The 25,990-nt window shown below is 39.1% G+C and overlaps 1 protein-coding gene across 2 annotated transcripts in view; it reads left to right on the top strand.

The window, feature by feature from the left end:
- Positions 1-25,990, top strand: part of PREP (prolyl endopeptidase) — a 102,899-nt gene that overhangs the window by 27,168 nt on the left and 49,741 nt on the right. For both annotated transcript variants that reach the window (XM_083829576.1, XM_083829577.1), the window contains exon 8: positions 22,093-22,284. In XM_083829576.1, coding sequence (XP_083685702.1) covers positions 22,093-22,284 — 192 coding nt within the window. The remainder of the gene's footprint in view (positions 1-22,092; positions 22,285-25,990) is intronic.

Raw genomic sequence — 25,990 nt, 5'->3', positions numbered from 1 at the left:
GATCTGCTGTAGCCTTGAATAAGTCAGTAGGAGTATGATAAATTGAAAAAGGTAATTTCTTGAAAACAATCCAGTCTTACCCAAAAAGAACCATGTTGCTTTATTCGGTGAAGGCTGCACAAAGAAATTTCTCATAGCAATAACACGTCGTCAACACCATTCCCTGAATTAAATGAGATTTTTTTTTCCTTCTCCTGAGCCTGAATGGTTATTAGTTGCGTAGTGTGTATAGTGATGGAATTTATTAGTATTCTTTATTTCATACTTTATCCAGTAGTGTGATTCATTAACACAGTGGAAAAAGCAATAATTAGTGTCTTCCGAGGGTGTACTCAAATGATCTACTTTTCCAGATTATAGTGTTTTGAAAGCTTGAAATTGTAATTTAACCTTGTCCAGTTGTAAAGCCTTTTCATTTTTGATTTATACGGGATGAAAATACAGGCTGAAAAACCTCACTTCAGGGAGAAATGAGAGAACAGAAGAAAATATAATTGGCCTCTTCAAAAAAAAATCATGGTGCATTTTCATAGTGCACCTCTTAATCGGTAACAATCTCCAAAACTGACAAAAATCCAGTTTCCAAGGCAGCTGGGCTCTAATTATCCTAATAACACTTCTAAATGCAATTAACAGATTATCTAGATAAAATTTTACAATGAAGCAGTACAGTTAATTATTTCTGTCCTCACAGGTTCAAGAATGAACTGAAGGCAGCTAAAAGGCAGTTCCCATCTGTCAGTGTATAATCTGTACTTTTTTTGTTGTATTTCCTGAAAAGGAGAAGACAAGTCTGAGATATTTTGGCACCCCTTAGCGATGGTCCCAGTCAATATACCCTCTACTACCTTTTGCTCTTGCTGAAACAGAGACCTTGCACAGAATTTGCAACCAAAACAGGGGAGGCAGCAATGCGTCCACAGGTTTTGTGTGTTCTTCTCAGTACTACCCTCCTGTTGGAAGTCCTGAGCCCTTCAGATCTTCTGGCTGATTGAAGCACGTGTTGAGGCTTCCCACTGCTCCATCTTAGGGACGGGATAGTCTGCCTGTGTAACGAGCTACGTTTATGCTCTTAACACAAAACTAACTTGTACCGTTACGCTGAAGCCAAGAGGCCCAGGCCAGCTCTCCTCCACATGCCAGAGCTCTCTTCACTCCCAGTCATTGTGACTGTGGCCAAGTTGTCTACTGGGAATGGTTTTGGCAAACACCGTCCCCCATACTGTGACCACATATTGTCTGATAATTGGCACAGACCAAAAATGTGACAAGGGGTCATGCTAACAGTTAAACAGCACAGAAGTCATGGAGCAGTGCCTCAAGCCTGTGTCCCAGCTCCCTCACGTACTCGTGTGTGTATATATAACCTGGTTGATATGACACAGCAGCCTGTTTTGTGTTGATTTCTTCTACAGCTGGGGTTGTGAATTACCTGGCATTGAGTATAGACTTTTATCGAGGTGGCATGTTTCCAGATGAGCAATTCAAGAGCTGAGGAGATGGCAGCATTGGATGATAGAAGTGAGGAAAAAAAGCAATACAGTTGCAGTCTGCCTGAATGAAAGTTACATGCCTTTAAGGAGCAATTGTCACAAAACAAGGATGGTAAATGATGATAATGACTGTAATATATCACTTCTACCAAAAAGCTGACTTGTAGAAACCTCTCTGTTTCCTTAAGAGATGATCTCCATCTTCTTCTTTCTCTATACGCATGTCTGTTATATTTGTCCAAGCGCTAATTTGTCAGGTATAGAATTGTTTAGGCTGGAAGGGACCTCTTGAGATTACCTTGTCCAATTTTGCCTGCTCTAATAGGGTCAGCTAGAACAGGTTTTCTAAGACAGTGTACAACTGAGTTTTGAATATCTCAACAGATGAAGATTCCACAACATTTCTGGGCAACCTGTTCCAGTGTTTGATCACCCCATAGAAAGTGTTTTCTTGTATTCAGATTTAGTTTCCTGTATTTAATCTGTGCCCATTGCCTCTTGTCCTGTCAGTGTGTGCTACTGAGAAAAGTCTGTCTCCCTCTTCTTTAGTCTCTCCTATGAGGTATTTATACACATTGATAAGACACATCTCCTACCATCCCCAAGCCTTCTCTTGTCCAGACTGGAAAGTCAGAGCTGCTTCAGTCTCTTGTCATGTATGAGATGCTTAATCATATTTGTTGTCCTGTGCTGGGCCAATAAGTCCATATCCATCTTCTACTGGGGAGCCCAGAAGTGGAGACAGGTACTCAGGATGTGGCCTCACCAGTGTTGAGTAGAAAGGAGGCTTTACCTCCTGTGACTTGATGGTGATGTTCTTCTTGATGCTGTTGGCCTTCTTTGATGCTAAGTGGCACACTGGTGGCTCATGCTCAGGTTGCTGTCCAGCAGGACTCCAAGGTACTTTTCTGCAGAGCTGCTTTCCAGCCAGCTGGACCTTGGTGTGTACTGGTGCATGGGGTTATTCTTTCCCTTGTTGAATCACGGGAGATTCCTTACAGCTCAATTCACCAACCTGTCCCGGTCCCTATGAATGACACCATAACCATCTGGTTTATTAGCCACTCCCTCCAGTTTTGTATCTTCCACAAACCTTGAGCATGCTGTCCCAGCATTCAGATCATCAGTAAAGGTGTTAAAGAATATCAGCTCCAGTATTAACTGCTGGGAAACACCACTAGTGACTTGTCTTCAACCAGACAGCAGCCAAAGCTGTCTCAGAGTTTCACATCCACAACTAATCCTTCCTTGTTTGTAAGTATTGGGTCAAGCAGAGCACCTTTCTTTCTTTGTCTTCATCACCTGTCTCAGATCATCAAGACACTCTAGAAATCTCTTAGATTGCTTGAACCCTGCTGTATTGTCCTTCCAGCAGATACCACAATGGTTAAAGTTCCCCATAAGAAAAGTAAAGATAAGGTTTCTCCCAGTTGTCTTCAGACCACCTTTTCTTATTCTTCCTGATCAGGAAGGTCTGTAGTAGATACCCACTACAGTAGCCCCCATGTTGGTCTGGCTCCTGATATATCCCAAGCCCACCACAACTCCATGATCCCAGTGAGCTTCATAGCCCTGTAATGGCACACAGACTTATAACTCCTCATGTTTGTTCATCATGTGTACATTAATGTAAAGGCATTTCAGAGAGGCACCCAACCAAGCCGATTCCCCAGTGCAGGTTTGAGGACCTCCCAATGAGGCTGTTCAGCAGGCACTTTCTTCTTCATGTGCTTACACTTGGAGTGATTCCACTTCAGTTCTGTTGTGTTGATTACTGCATCCCTTCTGTTCCTGTCACCCAGGCCCTTGGCTTGCCTACCCAACCACAGCTTCTGTACTTTCCCGTGATTTCTAGTTTAAAGCTCTCCTTATTAGGTTGGCCAGCCAGTTGCAAGGATACTTTTTGCCCTGCTTAGTCAGGTGGATAACAGAATAGTAGCACAGAGTGAGATAATACAGAGGAGCTGCTATATCCTTAGTTTCTCTAATGGATCTTTGTGTATGGATATTTTCTATTCCTTAACTTATTTTTTTTATGGAAATAAGAGGTACTTAATCCCACTTTGCATTTTGAACCATTGGCTCCTACATTCAATCTACTTGTGATGAATAGGTCCAAACGGTGCAACCTTCGCAATAATGCATGGGAGGTCAAGTAGCCAGGGAGAAGCAAGAACCTGTTTCCTGAGGGGCTGCAATATAAACTTGATCCTGTTATACCTTGATGATTCACTCAGATGAGTAACATTATGGATGCCTGAGGTATGGAGAAAGCTTCAGAAGACATTTTTGCCTTAGTAGATTGAGACACTTTAAGTTCAGGTTTTATCCCCTATGGATTACCTGAGACACGAAAATCAATGAAGTTTGTCCTTCAGTTGTGACATTAATAACAGTGCTCTTCTCTGTGAATTCTCTGATGAATAGTAAGATGGCATCTTGCTTATGCTGAATCTTAATACAAATTGAGTTAAAATGTCAACAAATGACTTCCTACAAGTCTGTACACCAAGTTTCAGAATATGTGACTTAGATTAAAAATTTCTTTCACTACCACAAAATAATGAGAGGAAAGGAATGAAAAGATATTGGAAAATTGCAGTGGCTCCTGTCCCTGATGAGGGGATGATTGATCTCATGACTGAAATACTGCATGGCCTTGATGGACTTCTGTATAGATTTGTTTTCTACAGAACTTGCATACTTTCCTGGAGGATGCCACTTGCAATTTTAATATAAGTCCTCAGCTAGAAAGTAGGTACAGAAGGGCTTCCAGTCTATTTGTTTATTTGAATTATTGTCATCTTCATCAGGGCTATGTCATCACTGGTTTTATTGTGACCTGAGATGGTACAGTTCCAGAACTGATCCATGGACTGGAAGGAGCAATAAGAAACAGCTGTGTTTCTAGAGAGCTCCTTAAGTTATTTTCTGACTTTTCCTAGAGATGACAACTAAGTCAGAAATCAATTCATAGTGTTTTACAACTGTATTCTCAGAGTCGAAATGCAGTTTAACTGTTATAACTGGAGAAATGTGCCAGGATACTGTTGTGAAGGAAGATTAGACAATGTGATATATTATTTAAAGGACATATACGGTGAACAAATATAAGGTAGTGGTTGGTTTTAAATTTGTATGTCCTTTTTCTTGAACTGGCTAATAAATGGGCCTAAGTTGTTTTAAGTCTCTTTTGATTTCAAATGTTCATTAAGCTAGTTGCATTATTATTATTAATGCCAGTTGCATTAGCTGGTTGCATTATTCACTGCAGTGAGATCCCATTTGGCTAGGATGGGTAATGAACTTTGTTACGTTATGCTGCACTGAAAAAATGCAGTCACTGCTGAATTCTGCGTAAGAGGTTAATGTGAGAGTCAATTCCAAAGCCTAGATGTCTTAGAGGAGGGGATGGACAAAGTTGACTTGTGTAGGCCATTTGTTGAGGCTCCTTCATTCCTGCCCTCTCCCTGTAGCTATTAGGCAGAAAGAGGCCCTATGAAATCCAAGTTCTCAGGATAATTACGGGTAGCCTCTAGATGGACCTAGACTTCTGTGCTGAATGCAAAGGGTACCCATGTGTACCAGTGAGGCTGTTATCTCCCATGCACATCAAATTAAAGGGAGGGAAAGAAATGGGCGAGACCACAAAACTAAAGACCACTCTCAGAAATTAAAAGGCAAAAATTCCTCCTGTGGTATTTGAAAAAAGTACACAGCAGAAGTGAGGGAGAAAGTGAGGCAATTAAGATGCAGCTGTTCACAAAGATCTCAGAGAACTAGTTGCAGGACTATTTAAATGAGCATTAGTTATTTCAGAAATTGTACAGACAGGCAAAGAGGGAACGAGGGATATTGAAAAATGAAAGAAAATGTCAGGATATTACAGGTATTAACTCTGTCGCAGCCAAAATCAAGACAGCCCCAGATCTACCAGATAACACATCTGATATAGGTGCCTCCTATGTGTTGTAAGGAGAAAGTGCTTTGACAGTGTAACTCCAATTTAGTGACCTTAAAGAAGAGATGAAATAGCATCAAATTAGAAATAGGAGGGGCTTTGGTTGCTTCAATTAAAATACCTTTACATCCTGTAGAAGCTTGCTGTGGAAAGACACGTGCCAGTAGTCTGACTTTGCAACTGGAAGCTGAGCAAATGAACGCTTTTCTTTTTTAACGCCATGGCCATGCTAAGGTAAAATCAATTAAAATAGGTATTGGATTGTGGAAGGCGATTGACTGAAGAAAGCTTCTGTCATGTATGCCAGAGATAGTACTCTGGTTTTGTAATGAGGAAAGAACAGCTGATAATTTAAAAGAAAGGATCTAAAACATGGATTATACCTTAAAATTGAAGGGTCATGACTAGGTTTCTGGTATTATAAATGGTTTTATAGGAATTCTATGCTTGGGTTATCTTTTTTTCTTCTCCTTCCTTGTTCTGTTAGAGGCCTTTGACATCCCTGTCCCCTACAGTGTTTGGACATGTGCTTTAAGATCTGACAGAGACAAAATTCTCTTAACTTACACGAATGTCCTTCATCCTGTTTAATTTCCTTGAGATGCATCATAATTTAAATACTGTTTTGAGCTGCAGGTCAAAATACTAAGTACATGTGAGTATACGTAAGGACTAAAGCTACCCTTCCATTTTAGAAGCTCACGTGCTGATTGTAGTGGTCATGTCTCTCCACAGCAGCATAATGGCTGTGGCAGCAAGGCAGAAAGATACATGGGGGCAGATCTTACTACCCGTGTCTAGACAGGGCAAAACAAATGTGGGGCTTCCCTGAGCTACAGAGGGATGAGGTTAATAAACTAATACCATTTATTGTTGTCCCAGGTATTTTGTAGTTATAATACGTGTTGATAGCCCTTCTCGTACGGCATAGCAATGTTGTGATGTCTAGTATGATGTTCTTCTATTTAGTGGAAGACATTTGTGTTGCCGTGAAGTGGTTCATAGCTTGGATCCCTGTGATATTGTGCTGTGAAGCTTAAAGTTTAAAGCAATTGCTGTTTCTTATTCTCATTTTAAAAGGGCCTTCAAAAAAAGTGTGTGTGGGGGGGGGGGGGAAGGTCATGCAGTATGACAGTACTACTTGGAGGTTGGTAGGTGGCAGACTTCATACACGTGTATGAAACTTGGTTATCTCTGTCATGTTTAGATAGTGTCTTCCACTATTAATCTTTTTCTGTTGGTTTTAGCTGTGCTAGTCTTAATTCAGTGCACAGATACAGGAGTTACATTCTCTGAATATTTCAAGTCTGATATCAACTAATTTCACGTAGTTCTGAATTTATATTTTAAAGTTTAGAAAGCTACATTGCAGCAGTAAATACACTATTATGAAGGGATGTTAAAATTACTGTTGGATAGTTAAGGTGTTTCATTCTTGGTATTTGTGTTTCTGACTTAGCATATGTTAGAAATGTGCGATTAAAAAACACGTGAGCTATCTATTTAGAAAGCTCAGAATAAAGTTTTTAGTCTGAAAGACAAAAAGAAAAAATAATAAATGATTGTCCTTTGAACAATACAGTATCCAGTTGAATTATTTGGCTTACGTTTGCAGGAGAGATTGAAGAAGTGGGTAAAAAAAAAATACATCTTGGGAAAAGAAAAAAGAGATAGAAATGCAAAATGATGAAACAGTTTGTTTCATATGTGGAAATGAAAAACACTTCCCAGAGAACTCAAGATGATTGTGAATTCAAGGATGAGTCAGCTACTGTGGGAATTACTGTGCAACACGATATAACCCATAGCACGCTTACAGGAGTTCAGATATTTCTTTCCCCAGCAGGTGGAAGGAATGTGTAGTATTCCCTTTTTACCTTTGTTTACATATAGCATGTTTTTATAACAAGAAAAGGATTTCATTTTTAACTGCAGATTGAATTAATTTGTTTCTGGCTGTTTTGAAAAGATGAGTACAACAGGAAAAGCATATCCAATTGAAAAGTAAAGCTGTAAAACCTTTTTTGCTTCCTTAAATTACGAGCTCTTTTCCTGTTTATGGTTAATTACATGCTCATCCTGTTTTTCATTGGATATCTAGACAATACAAATAAGTGAATCATCAGCTTTTCCATATTAGAGGCTGAAATGAAAGATCAAGATCGTCCCGCGAGAATCAGCAGGAATGGAACAATTGAATAAAAAGGTCACCCCTTTTTTGTTAACAATCTATTAGTAGTAGGAACAATGGCTTACTTTCCAAAGCAGCAGAACAGTATTCTAGCTGTTCCTTTGTCTCTTATTCCTGACAGTGATTTTGTTTTATTCTTTTTCAGCTCCTTTAAGCTTTTATTTACTCCACTCATCTCTTTTCCTAAGGGAATCCAGTGGGCAGTGACAATTTTAGTACTTTGTTGTCTCAAGGTGCCTGACATAGCTCATTTATCTTTAGCTGTCTTTAGTTACAATAATTTCCATTTTTTTTCCTATGGAGTGTGATGCTTTCACTTGCAAGAGTGGGCATCATCTTAGGTAATCTTGCTAGTGAAGAAGAATTACAAATATGGAACATACAGTATATTTCCATGTTTTGTCCTGTTTTGAATAGATGTGTCCTTTACTACCGCTCTTCCTTATTATGAAATGAACCTCTTCCTTATTATGAAATAAGTTTTTAATGGTTTATAGAGGTTCAAAATGGCTGGTGTGACCATGTAGTTTAAGCATCTCACTAACTTCTGTGTTAGTTTTGGTTTAGAAGTTAGAATATACCTTCTCAGTGTGCAGTCCTGGTTTTAAAAATGAGCTCTGTACAGGTGTTCTTGCCAGATAAGTGTTTTGCTTTGAGCTAAATTTCTCTTGCCTATCCTTTGTACCTTGAAGGAGCTGACTTTGTTAGTAGTATAATCATGTAAAATTGAATCAATCTGTTTTTCTTTTAATGGGTATGGCATTGTTTGTATTTGTGCTGTTTCTTCAGGCTAGAAGAATTCTCTGTTAAATGCATTCCAAAATACAGCATGGTGGAGATAAACAGTCATATTATGTAAAAACCAAATATACTTGCAGTGAGTTACCAAATTTAAGAACAGGACTTTTGATTTGTGAACTTTGTCCTGTCTCTTTGCTAGTCTTAAATAGTTCTCAAATACCATTAACACAGATGCATGTTATATCTTTCCTGTTAAATATATATATGTGTGTGTATATATATATATATCTTTAAGTCTGGAGAGGGGGATCTTGCTCAAACTACTGAGCAATGAATTCTTTTGGATCATGCTTTTTCTGTAGAACACAGTCTTTTTTTTTAATCTCAGGTAAATTATCCATCATGGTTTGCCAGGACTAATGCTTATGTAGCAGGATAGTTACCTTCTTGGGAATACCAAGTGGGATTCACTTGGCATATGGTAATACAAGCTGGTCTGTACAACATCCAAAGCTAGTTTGTGAATTACTTGTAGATAAGAATTAAACAACATATGTCTTAAGTGTTTCTTTGATCACTGTGTGGGGGGACTAGTGATGGAAATTGGACTAATACAGTGCTGGAATTACTTTTTTTCAGGGAACTTATCGGAAGATCTATCTAAAATTGAAGTGAGTGTGGTCTGAGTTTGCAGGTGGATTACAGAAGAGGTTTTGGAAAAGAAATTGACAAAACAGCAATCCACTTACCAGAACAGATAGATAAGGCTACAGGAACTCACCCATGAGTTCTAGAAGAACTCGAGGTAAAATAGCCCAACTATTGAGGTACCGTGCAGGGTAGCAAATGAAAGGTAGGAAAGGGATGCAAAATCTGTAAAAGACTTTCAGGAAGTCTGATGTCTGTACAAGATAAACTGGTAGAAAGTATAGGAATAGAGTTATAGGCACCTGAATAAGTAAGAGTCTGCCTGGGTTTTGTAAAGGAAAACCTTGTCTTATAAACCAGTTGGTGTTCTTTGAAGGGAACAGCAGGCTTTTGAATGTAGGTGATGTGAATTTGTACAGTTACGTTGGATTTCCAAAAGGCTTACAATCATGTACCTCAACAAAAACTTATTCCTCACAGGATGGGCATAGTATGGAGAACACATACTGTTGTCTTCGCTGTGACTGCAGATGTTTTTTGAGAAGAGATTCTGTATTCACTCCATACTTTGTCTTCAGCTTAGCCTCTTAACTTAGATGCTATATGCATTTTAATCAAGTCAAAATCTGAAAACTGTATTTTAAGTATATTTTAAGTACTATGGGGAAAATGTTACTTGTGGAAATCATCTGCTGTATGTTTCAGTACAGCATTCTAGATGTCAGCCAGTCCAACTAAACCACGTTGATGTAGAGGGAACTTCTGGCTTAACTGTCTCACAAGTCATCTCTTTATGAAACATGGTTTGCCCAATACTTGCCACTTCATTATTGCTGTAGTAATCTTGAGTTAATGCATTTCATTAACCTCCAGCACAGTATGAGTTGTGGCTTCTCTTTGTAGGTACTCCGTTTAATTTACAAGTGAGGAGATAATGATATCATTAAAGACTCTGTGCAAGCATGACATTGTATTAGTTTTGCTGCTGTGAGGGTAGTTGTCTTGCGTATCCATTGATTCTTTATTTCAGTGGATGTGGACCTGTGGAAGTCAACTTGCTCTCTTGGTTAAGAAATGATCTTGACTCTGAGTAGAGATCACATCTAACAAACAAGAAAGGGCTACTTCCAAATGTTTAAGAAACACAATAGATTTCATTTGCTTATTTCTGCATTTGAAAATTTAAGTGTCATCTAGCCCTTTCCCCTTTTTTGCATGGGAGTACTCATGATACTTTGTCAACAGCCATGGGTTAATTGAATTTGCAGTGCAATCTTCTATAATAATCCTTGTCGATGTGTTTTCCCTAGAAGATAACCTATAAAACAGTCCTTCTGTTTCCTTCTACTAACATTAAAGGAAGCATCTTTCCTGCTTCTCAGGTTAGGTAAAATGTTCTTCACGTTTCCCTTCCCTCCTTCACAATCCCTCGTACTGTATACAGGCTGAGTCATCTTGCTCTTCAAATATCCAGTTTGTTTGCTAGGGTTTTTAACTGGGCCATTGTGATCTATTTGTGCCACGAACACTCCTTTTTAGAATAGAAAATCACCGTGTAAGTAACTTCTGACAAATGCAGTGCTACTTTTTAATGAGAGTTTTGATTTAGGCTGCATAGACAAGAGGTTTGGGGGAATATTGTTTTCCCTCTTCCCCTTCTACCACGTGTACGTCACAAATCCCACCAAGTTAACCCTGTTCGTGGCTTAGTTTTTACCACAGAACTCTTAATGTTAGGAATGGCCAGGCTTATTAACCAGAGTTTCATGCTTACAGCCAATTTAACCAAATGCACCTTAAAAAGAAAGATGTATATTATTTAATTCTAATGTGTTTTGCAAATTTTTCATTCTTCAAGACTAGATACTTGTGCTCTTAATTCACAATACTATGAGAAGTCAGACACCAGTGGAAGACAGCTGGGCTATTATTTAAGCTTGTGGAGGAACTTTCTTGCCGTACTCAACCTGAAGGAGGTATGCCTCTTTGGGTGCTTATGGGATTGGGTTTAGAAAGATCAGGGAAAATTAAAGTGTCAGAAGTCTTGCTGGTTTTCCACTGCTGTTTGTCAGCCACTGAACAGACTAATGAAGTTTTATTTTGTTTTATGAGATTTCAGTAGCAGAGGTGCAGCAGTTGCGCCTTTTATCAGGAAGGCTAGCACTGTGGGTTCATGTCCCAAAGGTTATCCCTCATTCAAGACTCCACATTTCTTTACTTGTCTTGCCAAACTGCACATAGATTTCTCAAGCACAGACTTCTATAACACTTTTTAAAATGATTTAATGGTGAATATTTATTTTAAAAACCACAGTTGCCCAGTAGCTGAGAACTGTAATGCACAATTTTTAATAGCTGTTTTATCAAACTTGTCTTCTACAATGCTGGCAACATTCTGGAGTTTGCATATTGAACCAGTCAAACAAAAAAACTTTTCTCATTCGTCACCTCGCTTAATTGTTGTTCTCAGTATGCCTACATCATATTAGCCAAACAGCTGAATACGTAGCAATCGAGCACTTAGATATTAGCAAACCTTGTTGTACACCTTACAAAAAAAGTAACATTTTTTTTCTCCTGACATGTCTCTTATTGTTTCTGTGTCTGGTAATAATTTTTTTCCCTTCTAGAAAATGTTTTTTGATTAAGTTGTCAGCCTTGATTATTTATTCTTTTGAATGCGTGACTTGGTGAAGGTAGAAGGGGATTTAGCACAAATCTGTAGGCGTGCAAAGAGAAGCAAATGAAAGCTCTTTAATCATCCTTGGCTAAAAACTTAAACCAATGTGACATGGCCAATTGGTCTTTTCGAAGTTCTTAATACTGACCTTTTTCTTTATTTTGTATTGTGGCAGTTAGGAAGCCTAATAAAGAAACGGGATCCTCTGGTTATAGCACCATAGAGCTGATTTACGAGTTACTGCCTCAGAGCTCTGGATGGATCTTTCCTTTTCTTGGGGGGAGCTAAAGCATGAGAACAGGGTGAGAAAGGAAGGACGTGGTGGTGAGAGGTCTTATGCTTGGGTAATGGGAACTGGAGACTTGGGGCTGCTTGGAGTCTGGTTGTTTGTCTGGTGGGAACAGAGAGAGGTAGGAGGAGGACATGGGAACAGGAAGAGAAGCTAGTCTAAAATATTTGAAAACTACTGGCTTGGAAGAGGCAGGAAAAATTGAGCAAAAGCTGAAGTTCAGAGTTTGCTAGTTGCTTAGTTGTCAGATGAAATTGCCTTGTACTAGGCTGGTAGGGACAGGTTGCAAGAAGGAATTTTAAGAGCAGGGTTATCAGCTATAAGAATTTTTATTTTGTTCTTTTGTTTGGAAGGATGTTCTATTTTTCCTAGGCACACTGAAGAAAGTGTATATGTGCTTTGAGGACAGGTAGAAAAACAAAGGTGATGTTTCTCAACTTCGTGTTGAAAATCCATTTATCTGACCTTTTGTATTTTAGCTCAGCCTTGCAGTTTATAAGGTCGTCTTTAAAATAAACAAATAAAAAGGAATGAACAGTGCTATCTATATACAGTAACATCAAAAGGATGACTCAGTATGTGATTGCTGTGTAGCCTGAAAATGTGGATCAAAACCTTTGTAAGGAAAATGAACAAGAGAAAAGACAGGAGACAGTAGTCATCAGCCAGAAAGCTGAGCATGGTGGTGGGGAGCATATTCGTTTTTGAAAGTCTTTTCTGTGATTCAAGTAACTTAAGAAAAAACATATATTCTAAAATCAATATTGAAACTAGGCCACTACATCCTCGTTCCCTAGCAAACAGAGAGTAAAGAAACAATTGAGTCTTGGAAAATATGTGGAAGCCTCATGTTGTGTTAAGGGTACGTGGCTGAGGGAGGCCCTCCTGTTGAGTCACAAGGTTCAGAAAGGATCTCCCTGCTTTTCAAACCCCTTCTCAGAGGGGAGCCTAGGTGCGGCTGGATCCAGACCTGGTCCCAGACTTGCTCAATGGTTTATGTCTAAAGGGTTATGTATACAGCCTCTTATTAGAGTCAGTTTCTGCCTTTTTCAGAGCCTTGCCAAGGGCTTTCACTGAGACAGTTTGGCAAAGCTGAAAAGATGGGTAGCTTATTAAGGCAACAGATTCAGAATTGTCATTGATTCTCTTACTGCAAGGATTGAGCTTGAGTTAATAGCTCAGTGCTTTAGTCATCAGTATTTTCCCAGGTAACATCAGACAGAGTTGGAGACAAGCTTCTTGCCAAAGAGGTGTCCTGCTTGGGAAGGAGAGAGGTCCAGGCCCATCGACCTGTCCAATAGTTGGAGTTCTCATCCACAAAACAGGTTTCTGAATACCAGATCTACACTTTTGGCAAGGTGGGGCTGAGACGCTAATTGTGTGCTGACTGGCTCTCAGCAAGGCTTGCTGTGTGGTTTGGTCAAGAAGAAAAAAGGAGGAAGGGGTGAGGCCAACATTTGGTCCAGAGACAGGTTGCTTTCTCAGCTTTACTCAAACAACATCGGGCTGTGAAGCTTCAGCCTGACTGGGCATAACATTTATAAGTAGTACTCACAGTGAGGTTATTTTTTAGACTATGTATTTGTGCATTAGAGAAGGCGAGGTGTGAGAGAGGTCACATTTGGTTCTGTTTTTCTGTTCTGTTCTGCTGCATGAAGGCATAAGCTATAACTCTCAAAACAAAGCATATATATTCTCTCCTGTCCTTTGAGTAATCATCCAAATGGAAGTAAAATAGAAGCCTTGAAACTGATGGAGAAATCTCTGCTCATAAAAGTTTTCTTTCTTCTGGGCTAGTATTTGATATATCTTGACACGTCTGAACTTTTTAACTCAGAGGAATAATGCATTGTATTTTGATGATGAGTGAGTAGCCATCATCCACTGCATGAGTGATACCGAGAGCCCTCTCAGTACAAACACAACAAAGTTGCATTGCTTTCAGGAACCCTTAATACCTCCTCTCCCTCAGATGTTCCTAAGTGAAGTCTGGTCCCAAGAGGTTGAGATGTTAACTTCAAAAATAGTCTAAGAGTCTGAGTTTCTTGGACTCTCTCTTACCTTTGGAGACCGGAATGACACAATTAAAGGCTTGTGGCAGTGAAGAAGAAAGAGGAAAAAAAAAAAAAACACCAACCCTGAGTTCTTTTCTGTAGCTGCCTAGCTCTGAGTGAGAGCTTAAAAGCAAGCCAGGTATTGCATGATTCAAAATACAGTTACATTTTCATGTCCAAGTGAAGGGCTGCATGCTGTCATTCATTTTCCAGGATGCGTTGTGGTCATACCACCATGGAGCAGTCATTTCCAGTTTGAACCACAGTATGTACCATGAGATTATCTATCATGGGTTGAACAAAACGTATTAATACTGTGACAAATGCTGGAGTAAATGACTGGTTTTCAAAATCTCTTCTCCTAGAGGGTACTTGAAATTTAGAAGCCTCTGAATATATGTATTTTCAGGGTCTGAAAAGTGTCTTAAAAGCCTGATGGATCTGATTTGCTGGTATTCTGCAATGAAAACGTGCTTCTGCGTGAAAACTCAGATACTTCTTATATAGTGACTGCATCCTAAACCTTGCTGGCTTTGTGCAGTTAAGTTGTTGGCTGGTATAAGTGGCTATGGTGAAAATTAAAAGATAAACTTCATCTGCTAGTCAACATGATTACTTTTCCAAGCAACATATTCACTAGCACCATTTTTTTTGTTTTGTTTTGGTTTTTGTTCCTATGTTAGACACCAGAAAAAGATGATGGCTATATAAATTATCATCCTAAACATCATGTGTTTTTTGTCTTCACAGATATCTTCTCTGGTAACAAATGGCTTGAAATTTTATAGTAGGGATAAATCTTTTCATATTATTTTTAAAGTAAATTCAGCTTTCTTTGGCACCCACAGTAACAAGCTCAGAAATTGAGGTAACAAGGACATTTTTTACATTGAAAACATTAGAAACAATATGGTGTTTTTCTTAAAAGCTTGTGTGGTACATTACTGAATTAGTTAATCATTAGATGTTCTCCACTAGATGCATTTTTTCTCTGTACTTGGTAAATAGGAATAGCTAGCTACACACAAGCATGATCTGCCATCCTCTTATGTCTTATAGTTGATTGGTTGTGTTTGTTTAATTATTGTTTGCTTTTTGTAAGAAAGCTACTGGTAGAGTGAAGCCTGAGGTCTCAGAACCACAGTGTAGAGCTAGGGAGCTGGCTTATCATTTCAGAGTGTTTCTGAAGAAGTCTCCAGCAGATGGAAAGTACAAATCAAGTGAAGATGCACAGCTGATCCCAGCTGCTGACATAAGAAGTAGGAAGCAAGAGATTAACATCAGTGTGATGGCTTGGGTTTTGCAGATGAAGTAAAACCATTTCAGTTGAGGTACTCTAGCTGATAGAAATACGCTATCCAGTAAGCTTCTTGGGTATGTTTGCCCTTTTGGAATAGAGCCTCTGAGACAGGCCGGAGGGATAGGCACAAAATACATCTGTGTATAGCCACGATCTGATCTGCTCTGCTCTTGTTGCACATAGGAAGGTGCTGTTGTCTGTATTTGAAAGCTGTGTACAGTAGCTATCCAAAAGCAAAACCAGATTGTTTTAACTTGGTCTAAAAGATTACAGCAACCTAACACTGGATTTGCTGTTACATCCTAAATATCCAGCTGCGATCAGCATGTGATACAGTATGCTCTATGATATAATGAGAAATGTAGGAAGAAAACGTTCAATAAGTACTCATGGTAAATTAGGGCCATGTTACATGCAGTAGTTCAACATTACATATTGCAGTGTCCAGATTTTGAAATTCAAAGTGTTAAGGCCATGAATTTAATGTTCTCTTGTGTCCTCCTAGGATGTGGTACTATATAGATGTGTATGTTGATTAATCTGTCAGTAGCAAAGTATTGAATTAAAACAGCGTGTTTCTCCCTCTTGTGCCTCCAAGTCTGGTAGTACTGAATACATTGATCATTCAAGTTTAGGAAGTAGATGTGTTATAATTTTTATGTAAAGCATACTTATAAACCGTGTGCTCTAAAGTTACAGTACAGCATGTAGATGCTCATGGTGGATCTTACTATGTGTATGTGTGTGTACTTTCAGTCTGGCAATGACATATATATGTATTTAAGGCTTTTCTGTGAACAGTTTAGATTTAGAGGCATTTTTGCTTTGTTTTGAATTTTTCTTCTGTTTAAAAGTCTTCCTGTTGAAATGATCAAACAAATTTTGATCTTTAGGATGAAAAGTGAAATGCATTCCAAACAACTGGTGAATGTTATCAAAATTATTTCGGTTTAAAAATTCAGACCTCTAGCTACGTTGGAGGCTCTGTTTTAAAGGCTGAAGGTAACTGTCTGCGTTTGTTTGTTTGGTGGTTGTTGTTTTTGTTGTTTTCAGATCTTTTTAACTTTACAGTTATCGTTCAGAGACAAGCATATTACATGCTTATCCTCCAGTGTCTCCCTGAAAAATCAATTAAGAATGAAATATAAGAGTTGAAAAATCATGATCTTTCCTTGAGTAGAAGTTTGCCTACATAATGCATATGCCATAATGAAATTTGGCATAACTCTTTCAGGTAAAATGCCTATCCCTTCATTCTGAACCAAAGCTCATGGTTCACCTGGTTCCCTGATCATTCATTCTCAGCACTTCCCTGTTTCCAGAAAAACTGTCCATCTTACAAAAAATATAACTGACATAATGTGGGATGGAGTATAATTTAATGGAAATTAGCATTTATATCTTTACCTGATAACTTTGACTGCTAGCGTACATGAAAAGAGCTGAATGAGAGGGATTTTTATAACATCAGATGAAGAATTACCATTATCTGATCAGTAAACCCTGTCTCTACAGCCAGCACAGTCAAGAGGTTATTTGCTGCAAATGGATTGTTTGGCCTTTCCATGAACCAGGAAATACAGAAGGAATTATTGAGAACATTTGCTAACTGATGAACAGTGACTCTCAAGCTCTCTGTCTTTCTCAAAGAGGGTTGACAGCAGGCTCTCTGTGATCATTCTTGCTATTATAATCACAGTTTGTTCAAATTAGTTTTTCCTTCCACTGTAGTTTTCGTCAGTCAGCCACAAAACTGCTTCATCATACAGAGAGCCCTTAGCAGACCACTGAATGTTTTGCTGTGTTCGGAAGCCTGCTGAGGATTGAATCTGTGCTGCCTACTGATATCATTTCCCTTTTGTGTTCATTGATCTGAAAATTTTGCTTAAAAATCCTGCCTGTACACTCTAGGTTGTTATTGTTCTAAATATTGCTGAAGAGGGCTCAGCTATGTAGGATTATGACTTTCTGAAATGTGGCACATCTTTTACTGACCATCAACTAAAGATCATAAATCCTGTGTCCCCCCCTGCTTCTTATTGTGATGCAGTTACTTATGATGGATAGCAGTCTGGTAAAGTAGGTATGCAAAAGCATCTATAGCTCTTCAGCAATGTGTTTTACTGGAAGGACTGGCAGAGAAAAGGATTAGGTTATAGCAACAGTATACAGAGAACTATCGAGAGCTTCAGCCTTATGCTTTTTCCATACGTAATAAATCTGTCTCCGCTGCATGCTCATGTAGATTAAGGTCTTGAGTCTTCAATGGCTTTTTGGTGTTAAGGATAAGGGAGCCTGGACTACAAATGCCACTTCTCAACAGCTCTCCTCAAAGGCTTGTTCTCAGAAGGTTGCTAATTAAAACTGCAAATCTTTATCAAAACCTTGGTTTTTAGTTACAGGTTTTGATAAAAGTTGCTTTTGGAGGGCTTTTTAAACTCATAGATGTGCTATTCTTTCTCTTGCTTAAAGGCTGTTTGTTCTGGTTTGAATCTGAAACTAGGGTCTTTCAGCTGCCTCTAGACCAGGGTGCCTTGTCTTAGAGAAACTATGTAGTTCATCTCCCTGTTTCCTTAGCTTTATGCCCTTCAGTAAGGCATATGCTTTTTTGGCTACAGCTGCATGTTCGTTGATACCGTCTCTGACTTTCTCAGGTCCCTTGGGAATGGGTACATGTGACTTCGTGCTGCAACAAGTGACTTGGGAGGCTTTGTTTCCCATCTCTTCTGGTGTAGTCATCTTTGTTCTTCTTCCAGCAATAGTTATAGTGTGGGTCCTCCATGATCAAGCACGCTTTCCTATATCTGCACGGCATGCAAAACTGCTTTTCTGGTTACCTCTGATCACTGGAACATCCCCTTCTTCTGATGGTGCTTAGGATAACAGCTGTCAGCCCTGCTTGTTCAGCTTCTGTAGGAGCGTGCTCTGTTATAAACTGTGGATAGCGAATATGCTGTAAGGAAGTGTGTGCTGCTTAAGGTCTGCAGTACGAATTTGGCCATGCCTTTGAGTGTTTGACCAGTTACTGCAGAATCATCCTGAATTCAAGCCAGGTAAAAGCTGCATGCAGATGCTTTCCATAGTCACACCTGTAAACAGTCACGTGTAAACAAAAGACACACAAAAAACCAGAAGAGTTGTGCTTAATTTGCTTGCACTGAGTTTAAATCAGAAATGCATGTCTCCCTGTCCAGGCAGACCTGTAGATTTATTCCTGACAATAACAAAAAATCTTTGCCAAGGTATGCTTCACACTTCAAGGTATGTTCATTCAAACAAACTCGCCTCCTGGTGTAGCATCCTGTCTTCAATAACAATGTACTTTGTCTGTTCCCCTGGGTGCTTTGGGTACTGAAGAGAGCAGTCTGAGACAGAGCCAGACTAAGCAGTTGCTGCCCTGGAAGAGAGATGTCCCATCTATCTCCACATGCACGGGCATTACCTACCGCTGTCCCTTCCATTCAAGTCAATCAGCATCTTCTGTCTCACCCTATGAGCGGGTGATTGCATTTGCTAATCTGTCAGGGGAAAAAACTGTCTCCTGTAGAACAGAAAAATTAATTTTCTTCTAGGGTAACTAATTTAATGAGCTTTACTATTCACTCAGGCAAATGCCAAACCAAGCGTGAAAGTGGAGACATGCTGATGGAGGAGGAGGGCGAAATGGGAAGGGGCAGTGTTCTGCGGTCAAGCTTATCTTATGGCTCATTGGTAATGAAAAATGTTTGTGATCTTCTGCCTCTTTGCAGCTGCCTTTGTGCATACTGGCTGCCTTGTAAATACTAGTGCTCCTCTGCTCTAACAGTGAGCTGGTTCAGGCAAGGAAAGAGAAAAATTTTATTTTGTAGCACAGGTGTTTTTGGTCATTTAATTACTTGAGCCAGCTTGCTACTAGGGCAGATGAGTGAAACAGGTGTAGGCTAAAAACAGCAGTAGGGTGAAGGACAGCTCCTCTCAGGTACTGAAGAGATGCTAGATAAACTCAGCTGTGTGGTCGGGCTGCTCACCATGGTGCGGTGCCATGCTGCAGACCATGCGGCTACAGCTGCCCCCTCCCTTGTGCTGGCATTGGTGAGATCTGGGCATCAGCAGTCAGGAGGAGCTCAGCCACCTTATAAATGTTCCCCCACCCCAACTCATTTTTCAGTCATGTTAGTGCTCAGTAAACTGCCTGTGCTGGTCAGCAAGCTGTTATTCCTAGCTCAAAGGAGAGCAAGACAGAGCAATCCAAGGCAATCCTAGGATGTGCATTTCAGTTGTAAGCCACATCTGGATCAGCTGCAGCCAGCCATAAAGATACACTTCTATGGCTGACATATCTCAGTGCAAAGGGCTTACTCCTCTCACTGAGAAAGTACAAGGAGTAATAATCTGTACAGTAGCCAATGTACTGGATGTAACTTTCCCTTTCCGCTTTTTGTAGTTGCCTCGTTACTGGCTCTTAACTCAGAGCAGACATTGATGTAATTAACCACTTCAGTGAGACAATGGTTTAGAGGTAATTCATCTGCAGTATTTGTCTTCTAAGGACTATATAACATCCACTTTAACAAGATGAATGCTCTTGATTTTTGTAATAACATTTTAGTGTCTCCCTGTAGAATATCAGCCCTCTCGCTGTGTGCTGACTGTTCATTTGGGAGTGGATGAATGAGTTGCAAGGCAGCGATGTAAATCGCTAATGTAACAGTGTTGTCCTTTTTCTCTATGGAATATAATTTTTGTTGTGACTGTGCAGACTACAGCTACTGTGTGTATTTACCATAAAAAATGATTTTTTTCAACAGTCTTGGGATTCCTTTTTATGAAGTTTTGTTCTTCCTTAGTAGAATGGTTCCATTCTGTCAGATACTAAAATACAAATGTACCAATATTTTAAGAGTGTTACTCTGCCATTAACTTTTTACTTACAAAAACACTTGTGCATTGATTTGAGATCTTTGAACAGTTTTGCAGGTGTACATCAGACTTGGATGTAGTCTGGATTTTCTGTTTCATGGGCATCAAAGCACACATTTTCTGTGGAACTTGAGGGACTTAGTAGTATTTTTCTTTAGCATGAAATCTCTTGAGAAGAATGAAGCTTTGAACCTCAGTGAAAAATCTAAATTTCACATGAAATTGGTCCACTCAGACAGAATGCTACGTTGACAGGATTATCTGAAAAGTTTGTATTGCAGTAGTATTAAAAAGTAGAATCTAATTGGCTAATTCCTTAGTTTACATGAAGAGGCAGGGAAGTTTTCCTTAAACTGAAACAGCAATTAAGAGACCTGAACTTTGTGAATGTACTAGACCTTATTGCATTTAATGGGTTTAAAATGCCATCTCACTCCTTCCTCAATTATTCCTTAGAGCAGTTATAGCTCAGCTATGATCTAATTCTATTTTCTTGCTCAGCTTTTAATATTATAAAATAAGTCATGTTGTTTTATGGAAGCAAACATTATATCGTGGACTTGCAACAGCAGGCTTATGCACAGTTTGTTTGTTTCGACTTAAAAGCAAGGACCCAACCTTTAGCTTTAGGGATGAGGCAGGGAGTGGGCAACTGTCTTCAGATATTAAGGCTTCAGTTTCTATCATCAGTAAGGGTGATTTTTTTTTTTTTGGCATAGCTAATACACAGTTTTTATGATAGTACATTTGGCTGATAGCTTGAGTTGTAGCTGTAACAAGTATATTACATACCTGATCTAGCCTTGCTTCTTTTTCTTTCTGCTACCCTCTAAACCTATTTCAAAACAATGAAATGTGAATAAATAGTGTAGTCTTTCACTCCTAACTCTAGGTTTAGTCAATACTAAGACTGTGACAGAGAGCAAATAAGTTGAAGCAATTCATATTTGAGAGGTGTGCAAGTCTATTAATGGGTGTGATATTCTAGAAGGTTGATAGGGAAAAATGCAATATCATTCTTGACAAACGTGCAAGTTAACATTTTAGCTAACTGTGTGTAGTCGTTCTTGGTGGTGGTAACAGCTTCTGTAGAATAACATTCCAGAAATGTCATCTCTGAATCGACAGGGAAAGGCTTTATATTTAAATTTATTATACTCAATTCAATTATCATCATTTCTATTCTGTGGGAAATTCTGTGCTTTCAGGGAAGATGGAAAACTTCATGCTTCAAGAAAAAATAACTTTTTTTTTCAGAAACAAAACAAAGAATTTCTTTTATGGTTAAGTACTATTAAAAAAAAAAAAAGCTATTTAGTAGAATCAAGCTTGAAAGCTTATTGCAGAGTTCTTTGGCTCAGCCGTAACTCTCAATTCCAAGAAATCCATGTAAGTGGGGGCTGGTGAGGTCTGTTGCCAAGACCCTCATGCACTCAGCATTTTGGCTCCAGGGCAGACAGTGTGGTAGAAGTGTCTGCACAGTGAATATCTGAGCTTTCCAGCAGCCCCTTAAGAAAGCCGATGAAAAGTCGGGCATGGTTCTGTCAGTATTGTGCATGAGTTTAACAAGAAATTCCTCAAAACCAATATGTTAACATGTCCATGATCTGGCATTTTTCCTCTGCAGCCTATTAAACTGACCAGTTCTTCATAAGGTCCTAATATTTAGTATATATTCAGCCCTTCCCAGAGCTGTACCCCTTCTGGTCAGTGCTCTTGCTGGAGAAAGAGCCTACAGCAATTGTTGGGAAGACTTTGCTCTCAGGTGTTAAAAAATAAAATAAATATCTTTGTTTCTGGAGGTGAAGCATTTGCTCTGTGTGTTTGATCTTGCAGGAATTCTTCATTGGGTGAAGCTGATAGATAACTTCGAGGCTGAGTATGAGTATGTCACCAATGAAGGAACAGTTTTCACCTTCAAGACAAATCGTCATTCTCCAAATTATCGGTTAATCAACATTGACTTCAGTGACCCAGAGGAATCCAAATGGAAAGTTCTCATCCCTGAACATGAAAGAGATGTTCTAGGTAAGAGTTTATGTCAAGTAAGACTCTTCAGTTTTTTTCAAACTAATTCAGTCATTAGTCTCTTGAATGATCTTGTACAGACCTTGTTACTTTTTTTATTGTGTTTAAACTTCGTTTAGGATTTGATATGTTTGCTTGCAATTAAGGCTTGCCCGAGACATGAGAGATCCAAATTCTGTTTCTTACTCTCTAACATCCTGTGTGGCCGTAGTGAAGTCACTTCATCTGTCCTTGTGTTTGTAGGAAATGAGGGGAAAGTATTTTCCTGCTTTGTGTCAATGTAGTAAATGTTTACTAGACAGCCAGGAATTACAGCAAGGGGTGCTTTGTAATCAGAAAGAAGGAAAACAGCAAGCCTAGAAGCGTAGCACATTGAACAGAACTGGTCAGAAACAGGTTTATCTATTGTTCCTAAAATAAGAGGAATAGGCACCACTTGAAAAAAGCCTTAGGAAAGTCAAAGTGCATGGAATTTTCTGAGTGTAAAAGCAAGTTCAAAACATTCAAAACATAAAAGTTAGATTTTGATAACAATAAAGGATGTGTTGTGATAAATTTTCTGAAATAAGTTTCAGCATTAGGGTGTTTCTTAATCTCCTCATTTTGGGGAAAATTATATTAAAACTTAGTACTTGAATTAGTTTCAGATAATACAGAAAAACCTCCCTTGAGCTATTTTTTTAACAAATGCTTTGTGTACATTTATGTAGTCTATTCTCCAGACAGTGCAAGATATAACTATGATTTATCTGAGTAGCATAATTACAGCTATGCAGAAAGACTCAGCATTTATTTTTTATTAATCCTTCTTTATACAGCTCCACTCATTCATTGTCTGTTACTTCTCCAGTGAAGAGCTGTTTTTTAGAATGAGCAGAATTCTCTGTGTATATGATTGATAAGTGTATATGCAGTAAGTTCTGCCTTTTCTCACTAAGACAAATCTATTTGGCTACTATTTCAAATTCCTCTGAAGATCTTTCCAGGACCTCTAAAAATAATCTCATTTTCTGCAATGCGTCCTCTGATTTCTGCCACAGACTAGGCAGGCTGCATCTCCAGTATGATATAAATGGAGACTAAAGCTATTATAACACAATGTTTGGTAGGTTCTTCAGATGACCAAAAGCTGTCTGGCCAGCCCCTGTCCCATCTGTCTCATATAACAGATTTGGGAGGGAAAATGAGGCACCTGTAGAGCACGTCCTACTCTACTCTGTGCTCTGGCGGCCTCACCTCAAGTACTGAGTGCATTTTGGGGTGCCACAATATAAAGAGGATATAAAAACTATTGGAGTGCATCCAGAGGAGAGTAACAAAGATGGTGAAGGGTCTAGAGAGCAAGATGTATGGGGAGCGGCCGAGGTCCCTTTGTTTGTTCAGCCCAGAGCAGAGGAAGCTGAGGGGAGGCCTCATGGTGGCCTGCAGCTCCCTCACGAGGGGAGCGGAGGGGCAGGCGCTGAGCTCTGCTCTCTGGGGACAGCGACAGGACCCGAGGGAACGGCATGGAGCTGGGACAGGGGAGTGTCAGGCTGGGTGTGAGGGAAAGGTTCTGCACCCAGAGGGTGGTCGGGCACTGGGACAGGCTCCCCAGGGCAGTGGTCACGGCTCCGAGCCTGATGGAGTTCAAGAAGTGTTTGAACAACACTCTCAGACACATGGTCTGATTTTTGGGTGGTCCTTTGTGGAGCCAGGGGTTTGGACTCAATGATCCTCATGGGTCCCTTCCAACTCTGGATATTCTGTGATTCTATTCTACATCCAGAACTGTAGTGATGTTGCAAACAGCTGGGGTTTTGAGTGCAGCCAAATTTTTGCTAAACACAAAAGTAGCAAGCAGAACTTAATGGAAAACAAATCTTCTTCTTAAGATTGTGAACTCTTTGAATCAGGAACAATCTGGATTTTAAATTAAGTACCTTTGAAGCCGTAGGCAGATCATAAAGAATAAGTAAAAGCGAAAAATTACTTCCAAGTCTAGTTTTTGATTGCATACAAATTTGCTGACAGTCCATGAAGCCATTTTTAGGTTTATACAGCAATTTATAAAAAGGGACAAAGTTGAAGAATTGACTTGGGGATGGCACTTCCAAATAAAATGGGAAAGAAATGTGATAGGCATGAAATGTTTACTGGGTATGGATTTAACTGAGATGTGGTCTAGGCAGCCTAGGAGCATTAAGCAGTGGCTATATAGGCACTAGCTATATGTTCCTTCCTAGAAACATATCTTTTCTTAACCACAATGTGATATCTAGCTTAACTCTATTTTGTTTTCATTCTAAAGACCAAGTCATATTGAGTTCACGTTTGTGCACATATATGTATGTATGTGTATAGAATGTATGCGACACTCCTCAAATGGATTATACGTGGCAGTCTTGACTGTATAAACATAACAAGTGCTGCTGTTAGAGAATCAAAAGTTCGGATAAATGGATTTACTGAGGGCACTGGCCTTCAGACTATAAACACAACAGTCATTCAGCTCTTACATACTTGAAGGCAAACATAATCTGTCACATGAAAACATCCCAGTGACTTTCAGGAGTCTATTATGTTATCATCAGGCTTCTACTGTATTTGAATTTGGAGCCAGAGTAGGCAATCATATGCATGTGTTTCTCTTCAGCATTTTGGGGTGGCGCATAAAGGAGTTGTGTTAAATGAGCAAATGAAAACATCTTTATAAGAAGATGAGTTATAAGTAAATCTCAGAGTTAGTGCTACAGTAAACTTGATCTGTTTACTTGCTTTTTTGTGGGTCACAGTTGCAAATCAATGTTGTATTCTCTGCTCCAAGGTAAGGGAGTTCTATCATTTTCAGGAGTTTATCGCCTGAATAAATTAGAACACACAAAAACCAACAACAAAAAAAAAAGGGCGTTCACACTCAAAGTCAACAAGCAAACCAGTCTCTGTCATTTTGTTTTAATCTTTCTAAGATTTAGTTTGGAAAGACATAATTATAGCAGAAGGCAGTTAATAATTCATTGTCTTGAAAGCCTTGCAGTCAAGGGAATTTGATTTTGTGTGATCCAGAGATGACTGTAATGAAAATCCTTCTGCAAAAGCTAGGACAGCAGTGATTCAAAGGGTAAATGTGTTGCTGCTTGTCCAGTTTTCCGTATGTGGGGACGATTGTTTACCCAGATATACCTAGCTGTATTAGAATTTCATTCTAAATGTTACAGTCAGTGATCCTCTAGGTCACAAACATATCTTTGTACTTTTACTGGAAAATATAGTTACTCTGCTCAAAGCCTCCTATTCTAGCATGATCTTCATTTCTATGTGTTAACGGATTCAGTTTCAGAAAAGCTGCACCATGCACATACAGAAATCAATTTTATTTATGATTAATAAATTAGGAACTATGAGTGATAAAACTCTTATAGTTTCCATTAATGGTGAAAATAAATTCCACAAAGTGTTAAAATGCATTCTTAGGGAACATGCTATAGCTAATGTGATTTAACCAATAAATAAATATACTTGCTTACGAGGCAGTGTGAAGGTCGTTTGGTTTCATCAACATATTCTTCTAAATATATATATTTTTTTATATTGACTTTGACAGTTTTGTTTTCAGGACTGTTTAGAAATGAGCTAATTTGGGAAATACAGGGAGGGGGAAACACTTTCCTACAATGAGGCTGATCATACACCTCATTTTACAACTCTCAGCAGGGACTTCACACAGAGT

Source organism: Anser anser, assembly GCF_964211835.1.
Source record: "Anser anser genome assembly, chromosome: 3".
NCBI lineage: Eukaryota > Metazoa > Chordata > Aves > Anseriformes > Anatidae > Anser > Anser anser.
The sequence above is the reverse complement of the archived record's forward strand: the minus strand, read 5'-3'. Positions and strand labels throughout refer to the sequence as shown.